At 46.7% G+C, this 26,932-nt stretch overlaps 2 protein-coding genes across 3 annotated transcripts in view; one reads left to right on the forward strand and one right to left on the reverse strand.

Moving 5' to 3' along the window:
* Positions 1 to 904: 904 nt before the first annotated feature.
* On the forward strand, positions 905 to 22,137 carry TRIM62 (tripartite motif containing 62). 2 transcript variants are annotated; one of them, XM_075605818.1, is made up of 6 exons: positions 905 to 1,132; positions 1,812 to 2,220; positions 15,958 to 16,053; positions 17,510 to 17,766; positions 18,373 to 18,488; positions 19,220 to 22,137. In XM_075605818.1, the coding sequence occupies exons 2-6, from the start codon at positions 1,813 to 1,815 to the stop codon at positions 19,768 to 19,770; spliced, it is 1,428 nt and encodes a 475-aa protein (XP_075461933.1). In that variant the 5' UTR covers positions 905 to 1,132; position 1,812; the 3' UTR covers positions 19,771 to 22,137. The 2 variants fall into 2 exon arrangements, with proteins under 2 accessions (XP_075461933.1, XP_075461934.1); XM_075605819.1 differs by having other exon boundaries at positions 905 to 1,114.
* A 678-nt stretch (positions 22,138 to 22,815) lies between these two features.
* Positions 22,816 to 26,932, reverse strand: part of SVBP (small vasohibin binding protein) — a 34,577-nt gene continuing 30,460 nt past the window's right edge. The window contains exon 2 of the mRNA XM_075605832.1: positions 22,816 to 23,223. Coding sequence (XP_075461947.1) covers positions 23,137 to 23,223 — 87 coding nt within the window. The 3' untranslated portion in view covers positions 22,816 to 23,136. The remainder of the gene's footprint in view (positions 23,224 to 26,932) is intronic.

Consider the following 26,932-nt stretch of genomic DNA (forward strand, 5'->3'; position numbering starts at 1 on the left):
CGTTTTTCGATGCCGGAATGCGTTATCCGACGCTCACCGCCACTGATTAACATGGGACTCACTTTACAACGGTGTCACTATCCAACGCTACTTCCAGAACGGATTCCGTTGGATAACCGAAGACTGCCTGTACTGTGTGTGCATCAGTGAGTCTGTATGTGTACTTACGTGTAACATTGAATTTGTGCTGGACTATTAATTAGCCTAGTGTGCTGGCTTAGTGGTCAGCAGCTATATATGTCAGGTGATACCATTAACCCCTTGTCTGCCAGAGGAGCCAGCAGTGCATTGCTGATCCTGCCTGCAGTGCATTGCTGATCCTGCCTGCAGTGATGGGTCAACATATGTGTTTGCCAAATATTTTTGTTCACCCCTAGTACTTTTTGTAATCATCCTACTATATGTCACAAGCTATCATCTCTCATAATGCACTGCCCAGCAGAAATATTTGGTGTCCTAAAATTAAGATGTACCGTACTCTAATCAAACCCATCTGTGCGTAACTCCACTTGTCATTATATTGAATGAGGGGCTCTGTCTCTTTAAGTCCCCCCTCCCCCCCCCCTTACTGTGGTTCGGTCTCCCACTGCCAACAAACCAGCTCTTTGAAGAACAATGAGGAAATGAGGGGCTGCACCACTCTTCGAACTTAGGGGGTGGATGGGATACATAGAGTCACAATTCAGCCTAACCACACGTTTCTCATAAAAGGGTGGTGAGCCCACTAGTTCTCCAGCAGAGATGTATATAGGTGGCATAAGATGCTGTGTGTAGTTATAATATTGAGACAGCTGGTGAGTACAGTAGAATATGACCTCCCCCTGCCCTGTGTTGCAGGTGCTGAGTTGGTTTGCTCCATGTTCCCAGGGGCTGGATTTCATCTGCTTTCTGACTTAGAGCAGGATTGAGGCAGCTGCACCTTTGAGCTGCAGGGGGGGGGGATCATATACACACAGGCTGTAGCCTTTATCTGTGGTGCCTGCCCCTCCATTCAGCCTCTGTGTGAGGGCTCATCTTTGCAGGGACCTGAACCCCTACACATCTTTCATTTCAACGTTGCTTTTAAAATTGAGAGAAACTTGCAAAGGACCACATGATAGAGATAGGGTGACAGGTAAAGAGCCATATCAAGGTAACCAGCTACTGAGGTGTTTGTTTTTACCCCCTATTTTATTACCCACTGCTGTGGATAAGTAGCCCTGTATCCTGGTAGTTTTGGGACCAGTTTGGCTGCTTGTGCTGTATATAGAGTATAAAGGCATTGGGTGAACACAGGGGCTGCAAGGTTTTAGCTGGGAGCTATAAGGCAGCTGCTGCTCTGGTTCTTCCTTGACGTGCCCATTATTACTATCAAACCGTCACCTTCCTTTTTCCAAATTTTTTTTTTTTAGTTTACTCTCCTCAAATGCAGATTATATCACAAGGCTTTCTCTGCCCCATTTGAGGCTTTCTGCAGCGAAGAAATTAAATCTGTTGCCCCGGAAGCCAGCTAAGCAGCTGTGTGTATACGTCAGATAGTCAGGGGGGTGTAGGAGGGACAGCACTTTGTAGCTGTTCAGGCACATCATTTAAAGGGGTGTCCTCCCTCTCCGATTGCATCCTAGCAACCGCAAGCACACGTTCCTCTCACAAGTACTCCTTTTATTTTAGGTTTATGGGAAGGGTTTCGCTACCCTGAATACTTTTGTGGCTGCCGGCTTCTCGCTGCTAATTTCCATGCTGAGACGATTGCAGCTGAGCTGCTATAATAAAGCACCAGCAGCGTTTGCTGTGTGAGGATAGCAGATTTAACCCTGTGTTCTTCTGTCTAGGATGGCTTGCTGCTTGAAAGACGAACTGCTCTGCTCCATCTGCCTGAGCATTTACCAGGACCCGGTGAGTTTTGGCTGCGAGCATTATTTTTGCCGCAAGTGCATCACTGAGCACTGGAGCTGTCAGAAGCACGGGGGCACCTTGGACTGTCCTGAGTGCCGGAGGATCTTTTTAGAGCCCACTTTGACGCCCAGTCTCAAGCTCTCCAACATCGTGGAGCGGTACGCCGCCTTCCCCCTAGACGCCATCCTCGGTGCCCAGCGGAGCTCCTTCCCGTGCAAGGACCACGACAAGGTCAAGCTCTTCTGCTTGACGGACCGCGCCGTGGTCTGCTTCTTTTGTGACGAGCCGTCGCTACACGAACAACATCAGGTGACCAACGTGGACGAGGCATTTGAAGAGCTGCAGGTGAGACTTGTAAGGTTAAGTGGAGCAACTGATGCTGCATTTCAGAAGGGAATATAGACCGTATTGAAACCCCTTCTGGAGTGTTGCACAGTGGCATCCATAGCTCATTCAGAAATTGGTTTTACCATCACGTGCTATTTTCTGGAAGGGCAGCATGGATATTTAGGAAGATGTGACTTGTTGGCACCATCTTGCTTTCAGGACTTGGGTTACCATGGGGTAATATACCCACTCTGGTGGACATTACTCTTTGATGTCCATCTTACACTCAACAATTCTATCGGGTATTGGCGCCATGAGGGCCACTGTGTGACCGGTGGGTGATGCCTAATGTTAACCTAAATTCGGAGGGGTTACTTTAATCAAATCGAAGATAAAGTGAGCGTTTCTAAGATCAACACTTATGTACAAAATAAATGTGCCTTATTTTCTGATTTAACTCTAGCAACTAAATCCCTTGTCTGCCAGTTCCAGAGTTGTTTCTACATAATGTATGTACATGAGATCATAGGAAGGGTTGTGGATGTGAAAGGCCACACTTTATGGCTGTGAGGGAGGAGGAAAAGCTATTTTGGAGATGAAGGCAGGGAAACTGACCCCATCATCTATGTGTTGCTAGGCATAAGCAGCATGTAGCTTTAGCCTGCGTCCCAAAAAATGTTTTCCATCAAACATCAACAGCGAGATCAAAGAGGGCCATTAATGATTTCCCAGCTACTTGAGTTATTTTGGTAACACAGAAGGTTCCTATTGGGAATCTGGATGGCCCCTGCCTCCACTGGATGACTTATTAAACCTGGACCCCAGGGATGTATGGTCGATTTGATCTTTTATGACTCGTAATACAGAATAGTATGGTAACAGAGAAAATGTAACCCAGGCCCATACAGTCTGCTTCTCCCAGTGCTGGGTGACAGTGAGACGAAAGGGACTGTCCACCCATGTTGCTAGGTTGGTATTAATCACCAAGGAGCTGTGTACCTCGTACTGATCTTGATGTATTCTGTTTGCAGTATTCATTGCCGCATCATTCAGAAATTGCTCGTTCTCTAACAACAATGCAAATGACCTATCCACTGTTGCCTAGTGTAACCATAAATACACTGTGTTCTAAAGCATGTGCTTAATTTTCATCTCTTCCTGACCTTGGATAGCTGCGTCACTGGTCCACCGCCTGTAATTGAAAGCCATTTTTTTTTTTTACTGTAATGTTACCTTTCCCTTTGCCTTCACAGCACATGTGAAGAGAACGAGGAACAAACCTCAAATACTGATGCTACAACAATAGCAGTGGAAAAACGGAATAATCTTTTACTCCTTGATTCGCGTGTGTATGAGCTGTATAACCTGACTTAGGCTTTTAACACTCGAAATGTGTGATGGGACTCACTCAGGGTGGGGGGCTAGTAAACAGTAAGCGAGATAGATACCAACGGACATGCTAAAAAAAAAAGCGTGTCACAGGGTAAATCACTGAGCTCCACAACTGCTACCCTCACTAACACCCTGTGTCCCACACAACAAAATCAGCTGGCAAGTACTGTTCCATCCTGATGGCTGCCGAGTGATGCTGATATAGATCCGGCGAATGCTCCGATAACGCGCTGAAACGGCGTGCTCCTGCTGGTTTGTTTGAATAGAAACATTGCTGCTGCAGTGGCGGTCACAGCCCTCGGTGAATTTGGACAACCCAAGCATATTTGGTTAAAATAAAAAGTAATTTGTTTAATCAAAGATAGACATCCACAATGTAGAAAAACTCTGACGCGTTTCGTCTTGAAAAAGGGATTTGATCAAACTCTTTCCTTTTTTCAGGACGAAACACATCAGAGATTTTCTACATTGTGGATGTCTATCTTTGATTAAACGAATTACTTTTTATTTTAACTAAATTGCGCTTGGTTTGTCCAAATTCACAGAGGGCTGTGAACGCCACTGCAGCAGCATATTTGTCTTCACAGCACAGACACTGGTCTCATTTGTGTAACGCATATTCCCCAACCTCCAATCGCAGATTAGGGTGCATGTGAGGGGAACCTATATGTATGTTACCAGGTGTGTGGTGCTTTTACCTGTTAGGCTCACAGGAGGCCTGAGCCTCTGCCAGTGAGAGCCTGGGGTGAATCCTCTGGAACGATCTTACATACAGCGCCTCCACCTGTGTAGGATTCTAGGAGTGTAGAATGTCCCCTACACAGGACCCACATATAGTAATCACATACACAGGAGTATAAGTATAACAGTATATTATATGCAGAATAGAACATAACACAATACACATACATCAACAGTAACCCTCAGTGTCACCCTGTAACACTACTAAGCACAACTATCCTCCACCTCGCAGGGCCTTAACCCCACACTGTATTCCCAAAGTCCTTGTACCCAAAAGTCCCAAGAGTACCACACCCCACCCACGTGTGGAACAGCGCTGCCCACTAAGATGAATGTAAGTTGGTGATTTGGATAATACCTGCCCGGTGCTCCTGCACCCGGGTACTGCAGAACAATGAAAGAGGACCCATCTGTGTCCAGCGCCGAAGCTTCAGCGATGGCATCCTCCTGGTGGATGGTCTCCTTCTGGGCATGCTCACCGCTCAGACTGTCTCTGCTTTGCAGAGAATGATTCCCTGCACACTGACCCTTCTTTGCTCAGAGCACACAGCACGGCAGCTGTGTCCCTAACTAAGCTGACTGCTGACAGGGCAAAGTCCCTACCTTAGGGCCTTCCCTAGAGTAGCCACAAACTGAAGGGGAGTTGGACCTAGCTGGGGCCTAGGGGGTAACCTGGCCTAGTGTAGAAGCACTGCTCCCTACACACACACCTTCCCCTACCTTATCCCATCTCCAACTGCCTTGCATGGTCTGTGCGTAACAATATATCTTTCTCCAGCAGGAGAAGTTGCAAGCCCTATTGGCTGTCTGGCTGCATGTGACAGGGATCATAGGGCAGTCCCCAGAGGCTGCTGGGTGTTGTAGTCCTTTGCAAAGCTCTTTAACATTAGGACCGTGTGCGCAAACTGTAATGGCTGCCGCCACTGCCAACTGGGGAATGTCCCTGACTATGGAGCGCCTCTTCTCACTCCCTGTAATGGCCACCGCACCGCACCATGCCCCTGACGACGCACTCGCCCCTGCAACTGCCCCCACGCTGTCGCAGGCAAGGGAGAGAGCAACGGATGTCTGGGGAGCCAGAGGGGACCTGGCTACATTTATATAAGTATATCTTCAGGTTTATATGGGGCACGTGAAATTAAGGCATAAACTCTGTGGTCCTAGGAACTTCATGGCAAGTTAAATTGAGGCTTTTGAGCTGGGAATTGTACAAAACCCACAAGGCAGGCTATGTATAACATTGGATTAATCTAACTAAGCTCTGAATTATTTCTTGCAGAGTTGTAATTTGCTCCTAAATAGCACATTTCCACCGGAGCGCTACATTTACTTAGTGGAAAAGATCACATGCCCTTAGCTAACAAGGATATAGGTGGTAATGTCATTGTAACCCTTCTTGCCCGGCTCCTAAGGACAAGTGTCTATTTCCATGGCAGTGCTCAGTCTCTGTTACCTTGTCGGGGTGCAGGCTGGGCGTGGATGATGCAACGAAGGGCGCCAAGAACTTTATTCATACAAACAGGAGCTTTATTTACCGCAGAAACTAAGTGCTCAGTCACACTATACACTTTACAGACATGCAGAAAAAACGGCAACAATAGCTGCCTAATTCAGGGTCTAGAGCAGCAGTGCGCAAACTGGGGGGTACGCCCCCCAGCGGGGTGGCAAGATTATGTGCAGGGGGCGCGTGGTTTAGAGAGGCCCCGCGCGCTTCCCGAAGGACCTTAAATTAAGTGCCGGGGAAGCGGCGGAGGCCTCTGTAAATTGCACGTACCTTGGCTCCGGAGACGCGTCGCCATGGCAACGTGGCGTCAAATGACACCGCGAGGTCATGTGACGTCATTACGCCGAGGTAAGAGGTGGGGGGGGAGCGCGGAGAGAGGGGAACAGCCGGCAGGGGGGCGCAGGGAAAAAAGATTGTGCTCCCCTGCTCTAGAATGTGCAAATAACATCCAACAACATGTCATGTATAATAGGATGTAAAAAAGTGTGATAGAAAAGGCAATGATAGTCTTTAACTGTGGATCCGGATTTGTTTTGTATAAATACAATTTCAATAGAGCAAAGTCATTTATGCTCCTATATGCAGGGTATGCTGTATAATGAATGCGATGGGGATGTCAGAGATACCTATGTGGGTGGGAACTCAGACACCCTTGAACCGCTAACAGTAATAAGTCCCTGGAGCTAGACTGAAAAAGATAAAAGATGATTTGTTCTATGTTGCATTAGTGTCTGAAAGTTATTTTTAGCGTTCCTGTATCCGTCGTTTATTTTCCATTTTTTTTTTATTATTAAAAACGCAGTGGAACGCCTCAACGCTCCCCCTTGGGATACCACTTCCTACTTTACAAACATGTACTGTCTTTGTCCTCTCCACTGTTTTGTACCGTTTCTTTTTTCTTCCCTAGCTGCCCCTATCCCGGCCCGCTAGGAAGGTGCTTAGGCTTTATTCATCCTGTTACTTAACTCAGGTGCGCGCAAACTTTTTTTTTTTTGCTGCGTGCCCCCCCCCCCTCTCCTGCCCGCCCTCCCTTACGTCGCGCGGCGTCAAATGACGGCACGTTACCAAGGAAACCATGACGTCACATGATGACGCCGCGTTGCCATAGTCACGCGTTCTGAAGCCGGCAGAATCCCGGTAAGTAGAGGCTGCAGAGGCCTCGTGTGGTCCCCCGGCATTTCATTTAAATGCCTTGGAAGAGGCCCTCCAAAAAACTCACGTGCCCCCCCCCCCCCCCAGTTTGTGCACCGCTGACTTAACTGATGTCTTTCATGAGTAGTGTCTGTGGTTTTTCATCCCTTGGAGACCCCGTCTCGGCATTGCTCTCTCTCTCTCTCTCCTCTTGTACTGATCTCGGTATCCCTGTCTCGGGTACTGAATGTCACCTTGTGTGCTTCGGGATTAGTGAGCTAGGGACCCTCCGGTTTGACGGATCCTGCTATGCCTTGGGGTTATATTTTAGGGAACCCCATCTGGGCATAGGCTTTCTGGATGTGAGCCAGGAGAGTAGGGACGAGACACTTCTAAGGACACTAACACTGCCCCTAACTACAAAACAAGTATGCCTGCCCTATTATAGAACCATCTAGACACAAACTTATTTACACTATACACAGTGCGGTCCCTCCACAGTGAACTCCTCCCATGACCTGACTTCTGGAACCTTCCCACTCACTATATATATATATATATATATATATATATATATATATATATATATATATATATACACCCTCCTGTGACGTCCATGTCACCAGGCAGAACAGGGTGGGGTTTATTATGTGTTGGCCCAGACAGTTAACCCCTTAAGGCCAGTGTCACGGAAGACCCGTACTTAACACCGGGATCAAGGCACCAGACAGGACAAATCAGTTCAATAAAGAGTTTTTATTCCAGCCGAAGCCAGCAAGCAAAATAAAGATCAGAGCTATACTCATTAAAACAGGGGCATAATGGGGGGAATCCTAGCTGACTAGGTGCTAAGCTCCACATTAAAGGCTTATCCAGGGTTTGCTTCCACATTCGGTTGGGGTATGGTTTGTCCAGACTTCCCTGGTGTAATTCCCGGCTTGCGGCTGAGCACTTTCATATCTGCCAATTATTATTATTTATTTATTTTAAAGTCCTGCTCTCTGCTTCTCTGGCAACACTCCAGTCCGCAACACAAAAGCACTTTCGAATCTCCCACTCGGTTAGGCTCTCAGCCGTGTTTTCCGGTGTCTCCGGCACAGCCCCGGAGCACACCGCTTAGTTCACCTCCACATCAGGATTAGAATGAGCTATATAACGCTGATTAGGTTCCCCTTACATAGATTCCCTGCTGCCAAAGGAAATCATGGTAGACAGGCTGGCGACCAATTGCCTGCTTTGGTCGATCGGGGCTGGAGGCGGGGAGTAGAGTTAAAAGGTTTTGGCAGGAACGACAAATGGGCCAGTGGGAGCAGCGCCTACTAGCGGTAGCTTGGCAGCAGCTTCCCTGGCCAACAGTATATCCCCCGCTTGGCTTAGCACCGTTCTCGCTGGTGGAACAGCTAAATGCTCCGCTTTTTGGGCCTGATCTCCGCCCCTATCCACTCTCCGCTTTGTTCCCTGTACCTCTCCTCCCCCTCCAGTCCCAGCAATTGCCATTTTTCCGGACAGGCAGGCTGCACTAAAGGTTTCTCAGGCCCCACATGTCCAGAGACCTCGGCTATGCTTTATTGGGCTCACAAACACATTTTTACCCTTTTAGTACAGCTTATACACTCGGAGATAAAGCATACCGGTTACAGGGTAAGCACGGGGCTACCGGGCATATAAAAATAGGGTAACTGTGTGGGGGCTGGTGGCCAAATGAGCCCGAGGTACAGACGGACAGGCAGGGACCGGGCTTAACCTTTACTACGCTGCGCCCTTTTCCGTTACAACCATAGTAATCGCGAAGGGTAGTTACACTATATGCGCCGAGGAGGTTGAAAATGTCCTTAGACTTTTATGGGCATTTTTCGTCCGAAAACTGCAAGCATGGCTGCTTCAGGGTATATAGAATAAGGTCTATAGTCAGTTTTTACAGTAGAACCTAACCAATATGTTGCCCATTTTGTAGATTTATTTATTGAGGCTAATTATTAGGACTAAGACATGATAAACAAGAAAAGTTGATATTTGGAAGTAGTATGAATGTATAACGACTCCTATCAGGTTCAATAATGTGTATCGAGTACAGTACAGTATTATTATACCAGTGTGAGTAACTTTTTTAGATGAGTGCCTACCACAAGTCATCGACCGTTTTCAAAGTTCCCTTCTAGTAGCTTAATTGTGAAAAATGAGGTTACATAGAATTTGATGGCAGACGACAAGAACCACTTGGCTCACCAAGCCTCGCCATTTCCTTAGGGACGCTGATGGGTGGGGGTGGGGGTGGGTGAGAGCCGGGACAGGTTTTCTGAGACTCGCCAAAAGTTTGGGCCCTCAAGTTCCGGAATCTCCTGGCCTCGTTCCTCCATCTGGTTTCCTCCCCTCCTTGACCCCCATCCTGACCGGGCATCTACTCAACAACTCCAGCCCAAGTCTTCAGTCCTGTAAGTGGGTCTGATTTTCTGATCTGCTATAAAACCTGAGACCCTATTGGACCCTGGCTTTCTTTTTTATTTTTTTATAACTCTCATTTTTATTTGGTATTACAGTGCATACATAATATCACCACCAATTAGCATACGTAACAGAATACACAATTTTGTCATCCAAACAGTGACACTTAGACAAGACATTAGACAGACTTAACGAACCACGGGTAAACCACGCCACTAAGACAGACAGGACGGACCAAACTGGGGTGGGACACAGTAGGGTGTTGGGATCGGACCGGGAGAGGGGGGGGGACACCTGGAACTGCTACATCCAATCGGAGAAACTGCATTTTGAAGTGTGGATTTGCTAGGGTTGTTGTGGATGCTTATATTGCTCTACATTCTCCGTCTCTATGTCAACATCAAGTCGGGTCTGCTCTGTCCAAGGAGAACGCATTTATAGGTATTAGTGCAAAATTGTGGCGGCGTCCAACCCCGGGGATGTCTGTTTGGGCCAGCCATGGGTCCCATACTTTTAGAAATTTGGGGCCAGAGTCGTTGATCCAACTCGTCAACTGTTCCATCTGGCAGACATGCCAAATTCTGTTCCTGATTTTGGATATAGTGGGTAATTCCTGTTGTCTCCATACTGCTGCGATCTCACACCTCGTGGCGGTTGCGAAATGCGCAACCAATTTGAGTGTCGCGTTAGACACGCCCTGAGGCCGTCTGCCCACTAGGAACAGCCACGGGTCCAGGGGGACCTCCAAGTTGAGGATCCTCTCTTGCCATTCCCTAATAGATTCCCAAATCGGGACCACCTTCGGGCAAGACCACAGCATATGTTTTAAATCAGCAATTTCCCCGCACATTTTTGGACAGAGCTGGGAATAGCCCTCGATAAATTTAGATAATTTCAATGGGGTATGGTACCACCGCATTAGGACTTTATATGCGTTCTCCTTTAACGTGGCACATATTGAGCTTTTGGTTGCTGCCTGTAATATTTGGTCCCATTCCTCGTCCTCTAGCGTCTCCCCTAAATCTGTCTCCCACTGTCGCATGTATTTCAGCCGGGGGCGTCAGAAGTCTTTGGACCGATCACCTCCCTATACATCTGTGAAGTTAGTCCCCTTGTGTCCGTCTCTCTGGAACACAGCTGTTCGAAATTTGTCCGTGCCGGACGAACCGGGAATTTATTATAGAATGCCCTGACCTGAAGGAATCTAAATAATTCTGTGTTGGGTAGCTTTTTCTCATCCTTAATCATATCGAACGTCTTGATAAATTTCCTTCCTTCCAGGTCCTTTAATCTTAAATATCCCGTCTGCGTCCATTTTACAAATTTGTCACCTAACAGCCCTAGACCAAAATCCGGATTCCCCACCAGGGGGCTGGCTTTCTTTTTATCTTGGATACCCTTTTTTATGCCTATCTCACGCATTTTAATAAAAATAAAATCCTTTACTGTATGAACCTGTACCACCTCTGTTGGGAGGCGATTCCATGAATCCACTACCATATCCATGAAGAAGTACTTCCTTGCGTTTCCCCGAACCTGCCGTCCTCCAGCTTCAGAGCATAATTGCTTAGTCTGACATTTTTGTCTCTCTCTAAAATATGCTTCCTTCCTGCACTTTGTCGAAACCTTTTATGTATTTGAAAATTGTTTACAGCCTTTGCCATAGCAGTATTATTAATCACATTGCCACAGGTTAGAAAGACATGGTCTTTGCTGTCTACTCCTCCACTTATCTAAGGGGGAGGGGGGTGTATGTTGGCAACGCTACTACTTATTCAATCCAAAATAATGTGGCTAATATCCTTTACAAGCACGTACACATCTCCTGCAGCCCCCATCATTTTCATTCTAAAAGCCTAAACTTCCAACTTACATTTTATTTTCAGATTTGGGGGGGGGGGGGGGGGGGGAATACATCTTACTGTGATTTTTTTTTTTTTAATTAACATATTGTCCAATGGGAACTTTTGCGTCTTTGTTTTAAAGCTGTGAACCTGAGTACTCAAAGGGAAGTCAAGGCGCACATATTATGCTTTCAGAAGTATGATGCTTTCAGAAGTATGATGCTTTCCTGCATTTGAGCAAAGAACCACTACTTTTTAAGGGTCATATCCACAAAACGGTGCTAAACATTAGCACTTCTCTACCTCTGGATGCTGCATTGTGACAACTCCAAGTAGCTGACTATTTTGAAGACGCCTTTCTGAAAAATGACCTAGGCCGACCCCTTTTTAAAGACCGTCGCCTTGGCAGACCCTTTTTTAAAGACCGCCGCCACCTTGGTGGTTTCCCCTCATAACTGCGTTTTCACGGATTGTGAAAATAATGATTTTTGTATTGAAGGTTGTGTTCATGCCCAGGGTAAAAGGAATATGTTGTACTTTTTCAGACACTGTCGTGCTATTGCAGATTCCATAAGCACAATTGTACGGTAACTAGAAATGCCATAGCTATGATGCACTAAATTGTGACACAGATTTCTGGGTCAGTGGGTCTATTGATGATTTTATTGGGAAAAGATGCCAGAACTATATAAGGATTCATCTACATTTTTAGCTTTATGGCAGGGGTGTCTGTCTGAATTTCTAGGAGCCAGAGCTTGGCTGTTTGGCAGTAGCTATGTCATTGTGTGTGTGTGACTGACACTCCGTCACTCCACCCCTCCCCTCAGTCACACAGTAAGTTGCACTGGGTCAAATGAGAACAGGTTGGCAGTCATGGAAGGCTCTCCCCCCTATCCTCCTCAGTGCCTCGCTCCAGCCGGCTCCGCGGTGCTGGCCGTCTGTCACCGCTACTGCCAACACTGCGAGATGGGTTGTGGGAGGGGAGAGGTGCAACTCTGGCGTTGTCGGGGAATTTGTTGGTGCTTTTCCACCCCTGGTTTATGGGGTTAAAAAAAGAGGAATGGGCAAACTGGTGGAATAGTAAACACACAGAAGTAAATACAGATAGGGTGGTGGGAAATAACCAATGACTGGAAATAGGGAAGGGGGGAAAAAAGCTAAACAAAAACATTAAGCTGGGATCGTAAAAGCCAGGGCTCGTGGAATTTGGAGGTGGTTTCATTAAGGCAAGCGGGGATATCCTGAAAACCTGACCTGTTTGGTGGTCCTTGAGGACTGGAGTTGCCCACCCCTGCATTAAGGAAACTATTAATCTGTTTCATTTGCATAACAAACCAAATCCAGTTAGGTGAGGGGGTGGGTGGGAGGGGTTAACCGGACATCTGCTTTTGGACAGCACAGACTTTGCCGTAACCGTAATAAGCATTTTCTCCATCTCCATCTCCATCTCCATCTCCGGGGGAATATTTAAAAAAAATTGTTTTATGAAGTAAGTCAACCTGTATCATGCAGGATTAAATCCATAGACCCTCCTTCAATAACCTTCGGGCATGATCACCAAATGTGAGACCGTGTGCCTTTTACTCTCTAACACTGGAGTAACCAACGCCAGTCCTCAAGGGCCACCAACAGGTCAAGATTTATCTTTATCTATGCTTCGAAGACTGAGTCACTGGTATCCGTGAATCAAGCTCCTCCAAACCTCCTCCTGCCTAACAGGAAGTCCATAAATACACAGTGATCCTTATTCTGAAAAGTATGATGGTTACTGCACAGAAAGCTTCATTGACTTTGGCACTGTTGCACTTTTATAGCATCCCGCCCTGTGTGCTGTTCTTGATATGCACACCGTCCTCCTCACTGTGTGGGGTACGTAACCATTAGCATGTGGGGGAGAACCCCTCTCACAGGCTTCCTTCCTGGCTGGATGTATTGTGAAGCTCGCACCGCTCCGTATGCTCTTAAGTCGGATTTCCTTTTTATCTATGTACCCAAGTAGTTTAATTAAAAATAAGCATTGCTTGCTGCAGCACCAAGTATCAAAAAATACCAGGGTTGTCTACTTATTTCTTTTTCACCACAGTGTTTTAGTCCAGCTTTGAAACGTAAATAGAAAATGCACCTTTTTAATTTATTCAGGCCTCTGACAGAAGGAGGATAATTGAGGCCACAGTACACACTACAGTACACACTACAGTACACACTACAGCACACACTACAGTACACAGATTCCTCACTCATTGCTCTGTTCCACAAGAATCAGAAATACCATGTGCTGCAAAAGCCTCCCGCTTTCATCTGTAATATTGGTGAAATAGTGTAGTGCAGAATTCTATTAGCTATTCTGCTCGTTATGGCTAAAGAAACAAATTTAAAAAATGTGTGTATGCACGCACACAGACTATATTATCAGAGTATTAAAGTGTGTATCAAAAGCAATAAAATATATATCTATATCCCCTCTCTCACACTGTTTGGCCCTGGCTTCGAGCCCTACTTTGTTCATCTCTTTATTGTACTTTGTTCCTATTGATTTTTCTCTCATACGTGCTTTTTGCTTCATTGGCAGTTTTAGGTTTCAAAACAAATACAATCCTTAACCCTTTTAGTGCCAGATGGGCCACGGCACACGACTATATCACAAACCCATGACTGCGTCTCTGCAATCGAGTGGGCTAGCAAAAGACATGGCGTTCGCTGAATATCACAAGGGCCCCCAGTCAGTGCCGGCCTGTGTGACGTGGAGAATTTCATTAGGGCAGCCACCTGGTTAAGGGGCCTTCCCCTCCCCCCCTGCTCCCTCCTCCCCCTTCCCCTCCCCCCCCCCCCCCCACTAACAAAGCAAACTAACTGGAGCTTAAATTGGCTAAACAGAAAATATCAAGGCTCAATATTTTTTTTTTTTTTTACTTTGTTCCTATTTTAACCAAATACTTGGAATGGATTTTTGAATATATTTCCCTGTCTTTTCTGATGATTATTGTGAGAAACCTTATATATTCCAACACATTGTCAGTGAACATGCTCGTGCTTGTCCTGTTGTGCAAAGTAATTAAGATGCATTCGTCAGCCCCACAGCTAAACACGGAGAACAAGTATCTGATAAGAGTGAATTGTAGAGTACCTCTATAATAACCGCATTCAATATTCACAGGACACAAGGTATCGTTTCACTTTATGGGCAGTTCGTGTGTGTGTGTGTGTGTGTGTGTAATATATAATTTTTTATTTTATTTTTTAAAGGAAGTTTATTGCCTATATTATTACCTATATTTTGACTGAATCTGACCCTATAGATTTTCCTTGTCCACGGTCATAAGCTGTCACCGTGTCCCCCCCACTGCAGAAACGTTTACTATGCTCCAATCAAGAATATTCCAGGTTTAATCGAGGAGTTGTACTATTATTGTTTGTAAAGCGCTAACACATTCCACAGCGCAGAACTGTGAGGGTACAGAGGTTACAGCAATGACATAAAGAGAATGTAATGAGGGCCGTCCTCATGAGAACTTAGTGTAGATCTGCCTTCTAGTTCCCATCATGTCACACCCAGAGGTGCAGGTGACTGCAGGCGCTCTGCTTTGGCCGGCCAAACACCGTGTCAGCAAGAGGGAAGAATGTGGCAGAACTGGAGCTGCTGATATTCGTGCCGTGGCTTCTAACCCACAAAGTGTATGTGACACTTTAGGTAGCATTCATTTGTATGCAGCCGGTGCTCTCTGTGGTTGTTAGTTGAAGTAAGTTAATTATTTAGCACTTACCTGGCACCTCATTGCAACGCCTCTGCGATGTTTGCAGATATTGATATCTCACCATTTGTAATTATTATCGCTTAATTTGTGATTTATTTGATACATTTGGAATGTTCTACTTCAGTTATAAATGGGACACCACAGTTATCACTAGAGATAAAGGAACCGTTTACTTTTGGGCTCCTATGATCACTGTACTGTAAACCCAAGAGAAGATTCACTAAGCGCGGATTCTCGCCCAGATCCGCCAATCTTGAATGGCAGTTGACCGTGGATCGCGGTGTGATTCGCCGCATTGGCTCTTAGTAACTTGCCTGCAGCTGATGACCATCGTGTTTTGCTACAACACAGCAGTCTTTTAAAGACCCTGTTTCGCCTAGTCTTCTTGGGTGTATTTATGTCATTGCACCTCATGATGGAGAATGGAGTTTGTCAAGAGGTTAACTGTATGTAAACGTGTGCAAACATTTGATCTGTCTTGCCTATGTGAAAGGGCCCTGGAAAGGTAGCTACTCATTATGCTTTTGTTATTTGATACACCAGGCAGTGTACATCGGCAGCGCTATATATTGAAATGTGTGTTAGGCCTTTGTATATATTTTCCCCTCTAGTGGTTAGGGGAAGGGGTTGGAGCAGGTGATGTATTTAGCCATCATTCTGCTTCACTGACTTAACCATTATCTCTCCAAGAGAGGGAGCCAGTGCTCACACATCTTGGCTAATCTCCAAAGCAGCTAGGGCCCAACTCTATACTGGCTAAACTATAAGGAATTGTACCATTGTGGGTTAAAAACAACTAAGGAATGCAAATCCTAAACGGTAATAAATGATTGAGTTCTTTGTGAAGACGGGACCCCGCGATTTACATTGGGGACGCTGATTTTTGGAGGATGGGATGAGGAAAGTTGCTTATGGTTTCCTGTCGGACTTCTCTGTATTCTCTCCTCAGCGGGAACTGAAGGAACAGCTGCAGACCCTGCAGGAAAGTGAGCGCGGACACACCGAGGCTCTTCAACTGCTCAAACGCCAGCTGGCCGAGACCAAAGTAAGAAGATCCCCACTTTCCAGCAGTTATTTCCACTAAAATAAAGTGTGATTTATTATTACATGCAATCGTGTTGACATAGTGACCGCATCACCTTGAATAATTCAATTAAATGTTCTTTATTGTTGCTGCTACTGTACTGAAAAGGTAACCCCCTACATGAAGCGACAGCAATACATCGCAGTGCAGTTGTAATACACTGTAGTAGTTATATTTATAAAACATTGTAATGTTTTTACAAATCAGGGAAACTGCAACAGAACTTCCATCCATTAATAGGGAAGGTTCTAACACGCTCAGTTCAGAGAGTACAAGAGTATTTTCAGCGGAAGGTGCATCTATGCGGCTTCTAATCTGTCTCTTGCACAGTGATGTAGGACAAACGAGGAAGAAACCTAGTGTGAGGCAAGGGCTCCTTTCATTACACAGCAGCATCATACCTGCTGTTTTGGAGAGAATTTGACCTACTTGTGCTGTACCAACTAGGCAGACCAGGCTTGGGTCTGAGTTGATATATGCCATATTACTGATTCTGGCTCTAGGGAGAATCATTTACCTGACACCACTATAGTACAGCAACTACCTGACCTTGGTTCCACCGTGAACAGTGGTTAATCTGATCCACTTGTTTACTACTGATAGATACATATTAATACTTATCTTCAGTAAACAATTTGATCCGGAACATTTATTTTAGTGTTCAAACTCTAGGATCACATAGGTTTTAATACCCTTTATTTTAAGGTTAGATATTAAAGTTTACATTTGAACTATTTCACTTATCATCCAGCTGGTGTATGAGTGCCCATACTAGTTTCTTCCTCTTGTTTGTCCTACTTAACTATATTACCTAGGGAGCACCTAGTCCTACACCATACCTTACTACTAGCAGCTGCAGGGGTTCACCTACTAGTATAAATCTTGCACAGTGATGGCACATGTTCTAGTACACTAGCTGTGCGGACTTCTCACTGCCCTACCCACCCTCCTGGGTGAGGAAAGTAGGCACAGCAGGCATTGTGCTTCATCATAGAATTTATATGCACAGAATCAAGAGCACAGCAGAATAAAACGCCAGAGTAACTAACTATGTACTACAAACCAAGGCTATCAGATGTGTGTGGCGCACCACCGCAGGGGGAGCCTGATTTTCAACACACACCGTTCAAAAGGTTCACCGACACAGGTACTCACCAGTGGCTGAAGATTTTCATACACTTGTAGGAAATTGTATGTTTTTTGCCTCTTTAAAGAGAAAAAATTGACGTGTAATATACTGGAAAACTGTTGGAGAATTTCACAATACACTATCCTGAATGGAAGTGTATAGGCGGAGTAAGAAGCACTTTACCTTGTGCTAAAGTGCAAGGAATTAGCAGTCCGCAGCTTAGAAAAAGGTTTACAAAGTAACCCCCCTTCCTGTGGTCCACCTCTCACACTCTTGCTTCCTACTCAGTCATCAGCAAAAAGTCTGCGTGCCACAATTGGCGAGGCATTCGAGCGTCTGCACCGGCTGCTGCGGGAGCGCCAGAAGTCCATGCTGGAGGAGCTGGAGTGTGACACGGCCCGGACTCTCACAGACATCGAGCATAAGGTGCAACGGTACAGCCAGCAGCTGCGCAAGGTGCAGGAAGGCGAGCAGATCCTGCAGGAGCGGCTGGTAGAGATGGACAGACATGCTTTCTTGGGAGGCATCTCCTCACTTTCAGAGAGGTACTGTACTAGGATAAGGGAAAAGCCAATGGCATTCCACCAGCTCATGCAGAGGAGGTTCTACTCATGCTCAGGGCCTCAAATAATGGAGATTTCAAAAAAATATTTTATCTTGGCAGGTAAAAAAGCTGGCACAATATTTGAACCGAGTCAGTGGTTAAGGGAGTCTAGGAAAGCATAGCATGCCCCTCTACTCTGAGATTAGACTTGCGTGGTTTGTCCTGCTTAACGTTCACAATTCCCTAGCACCAACTTCCCCTTGCTGTGTAGGGGCCCTTGTGCATCCTGCCTAGGTTCATACTTTGTAATGAACAACCACAAAGTGGGTGAATCTTTAGAAAGTTATGGTCACTGACTGCACAATGCAAGAGTGGAATGCAGTGAGAGCAGTTTATATTGTCAGAGGACCCTTATCTTTCTCTCCAGACTTTCCCATATAGTCTTAATTATAGTTTAAAAAAAAAAGGTTACTGCCTGAAGAACGCTGATATGATGTCCCCATTTAATTTGTTGTCGGAAAGTTGCCCAACAAGTTGTTAGAAATAAATGTGTAGGTATAAGTATTTGGTGTGAGCAGTTGGTAGCTTGGATTTTTTTTGTATTCAGGTTAAAGGGGAAGATCCATGAGACAAATCTGACATATGAAGATTTTCCCACCTCGAAGTACACGGGACCCCTGCAATATACCATCTGGAAATCGCTCTTCCAAGACATTCACCCTGGTAATAAATAGCTCGTTTCAGAGACCTTTATCCTAGTTCTATACGTGACCATCTCTTGTACTCGCACCCTTATTCTTGGAGGCATATTAGAAATGAATTAGGATGTTCCTCCTTGCACACACCCTTTTGAGCTATACAAGTTTGGTAATAACTGTGAAATAACAAATTCAACCCTGAAAAAGAGCCTGGGCTCTGTTTGTCTTGTGACCCCACATTTCTTAGGCTGTTCATCACTTTGCCTAGCCCTAGTAGCATGAAACGCCCTATTCAATAGTCTGTGAAGCAGTCTTCCCTTTGCTAGAGGACATTTTAGTCTCATTCATTTGAATGGAGCTGAATTCTTCTCCAGCATGGGGAAGTGTCCTAATATATTGCATGGAGCCCAAGTGAATAGGTAAATGAATGGCTCGCTGTAGCACCGTTCAATTTAGTAATCCTACTTGCCATGCTGTAGTGGATCAGAGAATGAGGCCCACTAGGCTCTATTTATTTAAACCCACCCGTGAAGTTTCGAGGCTTTCTACACCGGTTCTGAAATCCTTTATACCATAGATGACGAGCACTGTATTTTATTTCAACCCGTTTGCGGTCAGAGAGGTCTGCAAAGCCCCTTTGGCAGAGTTTAAAGACTTCAATCTATGGCGCCGGGTCCAGTAATCTAATATTTTAGCAATGTTGCCGTATGCATACATCATGGTTTTGTTTTTTGTTTTTCTTGATGCCCCTTTTAGTGCCAGCAGCCTTGACCCTTGATCCAGTGACTGCTCACCAACGCCTGATCCTCTCGGATGACTGCACCATTGTGGCATACGGCAACCTGCACCCCCAGCCCCTGCAGGACTCTCCCAAGCGCTTTGACGTGGAGGTGTCGGTGCTGGGATCCCAAGTCTTTGACGGCGGGTTGCACTACTGGGAAGTGGTGGTGTCAGATAAGACACAGTGGATGATGGGGTTGGCCCACGAAGCTATCAGTCGTAAGGGTAGCATCCAGATTCAGCCGGGCCGAGGCTTCTACTGCATAGTTATGCATGATGGAAACCAGTACAGCGCCTGCACAGAGCCATGGACACGTTTGAATGTGAAGAGCAAACTAGAGAAAGTGGGTGTATACCTGGACTATGACAAGGGGCTTCTCATCTTCTACAATGCTGAAGACATGTCCTGGCTCTACACCTTCCGTGAAAAATTCCCAGGGAAGCTCTGCTCGTATTTTAGTCCTGGGCAGAGCCACGCCAACGGGAAGAATGTGCAGCCACTGCGAATCAACACAGTGCGTATCTAACATCAACCATCCCTTTCTCACCTGTGCTGCAACGCCCTGGCATGTGTGGCAGCTTCTCCTAGCAGAGGTGCAAGGCACACCTGCAGAGCAGAGCTTTGCGTTAAGTGAAACACTGCAGGAAAAAGGAGAGCGGGCATTCTCTGCCAGTCAGCACGATTAGGGGAAAGGCTGCAGCTTGTGCTTCTGTAAAGTAAAGGTTTAAAGAGGAGGTTTTCATAGAAAGGGAGGCGGGCAGAAGAAATGCTTTGCACCCCTACACAGCAGGTCAGTGATTGAGGAGGAACGTCTCTATAGATGCCTGGAAAGGCATGAGTTTTGGAACAATGCTCTGCAGATCCTCTGGTTTTGGTCAGATTTCTCTGTATGACCATCTTGTAACAGATTTCTCCCAGTCTCCTGCTCTGTACTAATAAGGGAGTGCAGCCAAACTCGCATCTCTAACCAGAACATTTCTAATGGATTATCTGGCATGATATAAAGAGCCGACATGTTGGCTGCACCTTGAAAACCTCACAGATGTTGCCTTACTCTCAATCTTATTGCTGTAGGTGTCTGATGGGAACTTGATAGAGAAAAAGGGCTCACACACTCCCCTCCACCCCACCATGTGTCTCAATTATTGGAGACTTCAGTGTATGTTATACTCCCTTGATGTTCCAGCTCAAACCCATATTTAAAAAAGGCTCTTGCATACTTTCCACATTATTTCCTGAGGTATTCATTCATTCAGAAGATGCAATGTTAGGTGTAACCTTCAGTGCTGCTGTAGCACTCGAGATAATTGGGTGACCATCCCTGGACACTGCACTCTCGAGCTGATTGGATCGGGTTTTCTGCACCTGTCCCTGGAGATGCAAGGCTCTCTGTACTTGCTCGCATCTCTATAACCATCATGTTTTAGACATGAAATCCTTGTACCTCTGGCTGAAAGCCTTAAGACCACATCCCAGTTCCAAGTTTTGTAATGTAATATTTAAAGGGTCAACCCAGTTTAGAATGACAGTGAGCTGATGGTAGCAACAGGTTTAAACTAGGTGATGGATATCCTTCTTTTTTTTTTTTTTAACAAATCCGATAACTATATATAGATTTTGAAATTCTGAGGGGAATAAAATTAAAAAATCAGTGTCAATGTGGCAAGATTATTGCCAGTCTCGTTTGCTCCACTGCAGCAAATTTAATCAGTTTTATGGCCTTTACCCAATAGGCGAGACAAACAATCCTAATCTTTAAATAATGATTTAATGGTATAATTGATCTAGTTATAACCTATCACTGCAATTAGCTCAGTTTGGTCCTATGCTAGATTACAATGCATTGTTGGATCCTCAGCACCAAAGGGTTAACCGCCCCTTCCAGGTTCTGCTCACCCTTGCACTGGATCCCATGCTCGTACTCGACATCAAGAGCGGAATTATCTGATGGCCAACCAAACATCTAGCGTGCCTTATTCCAATAAAGCTAAACAGATTCAGCCTCAGGAACCTGCCATTGCTATCAATAAGTACAGTGGGGGCAAGACGCATTGCTAATTCTGGCATGCAGCTAATTTTAGGTATGTATCGTTAAAACCTCAGTATGTCTTGCTCAATCTAGCCTCAAATGTATCTTGTCATTTTTATTACAACGGCCGTGTCGTTTGTGCCTAAAAACAAGCTCATAACGTATCTTAGTATTTCAACGAAGTTTGCTTTTATCCCGATTTAGGAAGTGGAAACGAACTGCTTTCTCAAGGGATCCTGCCAGTGTAAAGATCAAATATTTTTTCAGTGTACTTTAATTGGTAAGCTTCCTTTGGAAGAATCTACCTTGGCTTCAATGCATTAGGAAGTATTTCTGTTCAGGTACTTTTTAGCACAGCCTCAGAGGTAGGAGCTGCTGCAGCACCCTTTTACTGTGTACAAACACTGCAGAGCTATATGAAATCCATTAAACCTTACCTAAAGATCATTTAATAAATCAGCAATGGGATGCAAGATAAGCTGAACGTATTGTATGCTTGTTTGGCCTTATTTTGCAAATCCAACTGCTTTACCCAACAATGTGCAACCATTTATAATACCCTATATTATCCTTGCAAATATTCAATGGTTTGGTTTCACCTGCTGCTAAGAACCTGGTGGCCTAAACAGATTGTGACAAACGTTTTAAGGAGATGACCTAAACCAGTGTTACTATCGGGAAGGAACTGTTCATTACATAATTAATGATCACCCAAGTAGACACTTAATTCTTACCTTCACGGACTGTGCAAAAACTGTGTGATCATATGTCAGTGTGTATGACAGTTGCTAGGTTCATTCCAAGTGATTTGGAGCTGTGTATTGTGTACTTTTCAGCCTGTTGCAATAAAATTCAATGTGTTCACGTATGTCTCTTCTAATTTGTAGTTACTGTATAACCATCTGCATGCTCTGTTATCCTACGCTATTCTCCATCACCATGTGTGAATGGAAAGCAAACTCCTGGGTGAATGTGGTATAGGGCAGTGTCCATAAAAATATAACTTATTGAGGAAGTAAAGGGTGCTGCAAGAAAGAGGAAAAGGATTTACTCCTACTGTACAGTTCCAGGATAAGGAGAACTTAATTAACTGATCTTAAGGAGAACTTTAATTAACTGATCTTAAAGCTTACTTACAGGGGAAGATCCACCCCAAAGTGGCTGCTATTCCATACTGATGTTGTAGTAAAAAACAAAAAGGAAGGGTTGCACATGGACAATGAGCTATTTTGTATTTTTACACGGCTAATGAGTTGCAGAGTGTGTTAATGCTCACCAAATGGGGTAAAGGACACGGGCCCTGCTTCATGAAGTAGCCATTATACATTTCTCCCAACCTATTCTTGAATAAAGAAGCACTGAACAACTATCCTAAAAGTCAAGAGCCATAATTAATAACTAGTACTGCACGCAATTAAACTGACTGTCTGAGACCATTTTCTATAGAGATTTAGCACCGTGAACAAAAAGGTCACCATGACTTCAATGACATTGGCAAGCTCCATCTATAGTGGAGTAAATGAGGCCCTCAAAGCTCGAATGTTCAGTTTCATTTTTTTTTAATACAATTAAAATACACCCTCACAAAACATAAAATGGGAGTAGTGTTGGTGCACTGGCTGCTTTTGCTTGTAAGAAGTAGTAGGTATTGGATTATACATTAAAATAGCACAGTTGGGCTCACGTCTGGTGGATCCTTCACCCAACCTCTTGCATTAGCCCGGTTGCCGTCTTAGAATCTGCCTACAATTGTGGTAGCAAAGCCGTTACTTCCCACAGCACCATCGTGGGACTTTGATGCCAGTTGGAAGCTGGATCTCATATTCCTGCCTCCGAAGGTCTGCCACGGGCAGGAGCAACGTGTTACTTGCCAGACGCTTGCATCTGTTTGCAGAAGGCCTCAAACTGCTGCTGTTCCAACTCGGTCATGACTCTGTTCAGCGCATATATCTGCAAAGAAGAATAACCATTTAAGCATTTCCAAAAATAATGCGTAGAGTAGGAGTGGCCAACTCCAGTCTCCAAGGGCCACCAACAGGTTAGGTTTTCAGGCTATCTGTGCTTCAGCACAGGTGGCTCAGTCTTCGAAGCAGGGATAGCCCGAAAACCTAACCTGTTGGCTCTTGAGGACTGGAGTTGGCCACCCCAGAGACTACATTTCTCTTTATACACACAGTATATCTATATACCCATTTACCAAAACCACCCTGCTGCAACTAGTGCTAAAGAACTGCACAGTATTCATGAGTGAAAACGCTCCCATTGCTTTCGCGGTGTAGAGTGGCGTTGGGACAAGTCGGTAGGTGTGTAATCCTGGGTGGGGACCGGCAATTTTCAACCTTGGCCTTTCTAAAGTATGAGATCTTGTTTATCGTGTTTAACTGCACAAAGCCGAGAGTAACCGCTGCCCTGCCAGCGGACTTGCAAAGCATTGCAAGCATAACCTTCAAACTAAATGTGCTTTGTAATAACAACCAAACCAAACAATGTAAATGTATATCTGCAACGCTCCTCCTCAAAACGCCGCTCACATTCTGCATTTCGCCCAAGGCTTTTCTCTGGTCCTTTAAAGCTGCAGTTGTCTTTTTTTTTTATTTATTTATTTTTTTACTTCAATAGTTTTATGTGTGCAATCTCTAATTACCAAAAGAACTGTATAGCTGCAGGTCAATTTGTTCTCCATGTATTGATAGGTCGAAATTTGGTGACATAATTAGTGAAGGGATCTGTTTATATTCTGCTTGTCTGTCAGTGCAAGCTCATGAATATTCATGAGCACCCCTGCACTGACATGTGCTAGAGGGAGGGCAGGGCTGACAAAGGGGTGTGCCAGGGCTTGTGACAGGACATGAAGGGGCAGTGTATTAGCAAATGGCTGTTAAAATAGAATACAAGAAAATTGGTCTTTCAAAGTTGTTTTTTTAAAAACAGAAAATGCTAAAAGTATTTTTTCTTACTACAGAACTGATTTATTAAAAAAAAACAAACATGCAGGATATTGACTAAACTGCAGCTTTAAGTGATTATACCGCTGCGAAGATTTACATTTCCCCCTCCTCCAATCTCCTGCTGGTTTCCTCCGGGAACCTGCAGCTTTGCCCTCCTATACTGTGCTGGAGAAGAGTTCCGCTCCAATCAAACAAATGGGAGTAAAATGGTCTCTAGAAGAGACTTCACAATTGCCTCTATCTTTCTCTAGAGCCCTTAATATGCTTTGAAGCTGTCTTCCCACCGCTGCAGATTAGTTCAGCTCCATGCAAATGAATGCCTTTAGCTTTGCCCATGCATGCCCTTCTCTAGTTCCCCATTTAACATGCTGGGAGACCAACTTCCCTGTCCTAGAGAAGACTTTAGTCCTATTTAAATAAATGGAGCTAGCTAGAGAATTTCACAGCAAATTATTAAATCAGGGCCCTACATAGAGATCGGCGGCCCCCTATTCAATATGTTGAAGACTTTTACCTTGCTGGAGAAGAGTTCAGCCCCACTCCTCTGAATGGGGCTAAAGTCTTCTCCAGTACTAGGAAGATGGCTTCACAACATATGGAGCCAGAAGCACCCCGATGACAGTTCCTAGGGCTGGACCCCGCTGGCCACTGCAGCGCCCGCTGTGGCGGACGCTGCAGGGACGAGAACCCTCCCCTCAATGATGCCGGGCCCGCTGCGAGGGGGGGCTGCAGCGCGAGTTACGGAGCGCTAAGCCACGCCCCCGGCGGTTCAGCCAATGAGGGCAAACCTGCCGGGTGACGTCATGGCCCCCCCCCCCCACCCCCAGTCTTTTGGTCTGCAGCTCCCTGCAGACTGGGGATTCGGCTGCACGCGCCGCCAGTCCCGCGGGCGCGCGTGCAGCGGAGGTACTGGGGCCGTAGCCTAAGAGCAGTAGTCTCCACATGATGGTCTGCGGACTGGCACTGAATTTTGAGCAGCCCACGGTGAATCCTGGCTGTTCTCTTGAGCCTGGATGTAGCAGTATACCCTCCGTCTGTGGCCAATTCCTCCTCCCCTTGCCCTGCCTGTTACCCCAGTCGACGCCAGAATTTGGTCACAATTTCCACCAAGCTCTGCAGCTTCTGACGTGGCCGGGGCCGTGTCGAGCAGACCTATCCCTTCCATTGTAAAATTCTTAGGCTGCGGCCAGGCAGGGAATGGGCGCGCTGGCACTTGTGCGCTGTGCCCTGCTCAGCCGGTCAATTCGTGGCCGGCTAGGCGCACGCTCACCTTGGGGCGTGGCCACGACATCACGGAGCTGATTCACCCTCATTGGGCGAACCGCTCACGTGACGCGCTTGCGAGCGGCAAATTCAAATTTGCTTGCTCTGAGCGCCGAACTGGCCACACACATTACCGCAATGTGTTTCATCGCGGCCAGCGTGAGCGCGCCCGCCCGCTCAGCACCACCTTGGACGAGGCCTTAGAGGGTGGAGAGAGTATGTTTGTGAGTGCGGGTAGGGCTGGTGGAAATTTTGGGGTTAGAGCGAGGGGGCATGGAGAAAATGTGCGTGCGTGGGGGACGCGGACACAGAGCGAGAGGAGCGGGGGGCGCAGACACAGCGAGAGGAGGGGGGGGCGCGGACACAGAGCGAGAGGAGCGGACACAGAGCGGGGGGCGCGGACACAGAGCGAGAGGAGCGGGGGGCGCAGACACAGCGAGAGGAGGGGGGGGCGCGGACACAGAGCGAGAGGAGCGGACACAGAGCGGGGGGCGCGGACACAGAGCGAGAGGAGCGGGGGGCGCGGACACAGAGCGAGAGGAGCGGACACAGAGCGAGAGGAGCGGGGGGCGCGGACACAGAGCGAGAGGAGCGGACACAGAGCGAGAGGAGCGGGGGGCGCAGACACAGCGAGAGGAGGGGGGGGCGCGGACACAGAGCGAGAGGAGCGGGGACCAACAGAATGAGAGGAGGTAACATGAAGGGAGGTAGAGGGCGAGGGGGGATAGAGGGCGAGGGGGGATAGAGGGCGAGGGGGATAGAGGGCGAGGGGGGATAGAGGGCAAGGGGGGATAGAGGGCAAGGGGGGATAGAGGGCGCGGACACAGAGCAAGAGGAGGGGGGGCGCGGACACAAAGCGAGAGGAGCGGGGACCAACAGATTGAGAGGAGGTAATATGAAGGGAGGTAGAGGGCGAGGGGGGATAGAGGGCGAGGGGGGATAGAGGGCGAGGGGGGATAGAGGGCGAGGGGGGATAGAGGGCGAGGGGGGGTCGAGGGCGAGGGGGGGTCGAGGGCGAGGGGGGGTCGAGGGCAAGGGGGGATAGAGGGCGAGGGGGGATAGAGGGCGAGGGGGGATAGAGGGCAAGGGGGGATAGAGGGCAAGGGGGATAGAGGGCGAGGGAGAGGGGGATAGAGGGCGAGGGAGGGAGGGATAGAGGGCGAGGGGGGATAGAGTGCGAGGGAGAGGGGGGATAGAGTGCGAGGGAGAGAGGGATAGAGGGAGAGAGAGGGAGGGGGAGAGAGAGGGAGGGGGGGATAGAGGGAGGGGGGGATAGAGGGAGGGGGGGATAGAGTGCGAGTGAGGGTGGAATAGCGTGCGAGGGGGGGATAGAGTGCGAGGGAGGGGGGATAGAGTGCGAGGGAGGGGGGGATAGAGTGCGAGGGAGGGGGGATAGAGTGCGAGGGAGGGGGGATAGAGTGCGAGGGAGGGGGGGATAGAGTGCGAGG

This window comes from Ascaphus truei, chromosome 6 (genome assembly GCF_040206685.1).
Source record: "Ascaphus truei isolate aAscTru1 chromosome 6, aAscTru1.hap1, whole genome shotgun sequence".
Lineage (NCBI taxonomy): Eukaryota > Metazoa > Chordata > Amphibia > Anura > Ascaphidae > Ascaphus > Ascaphus truei.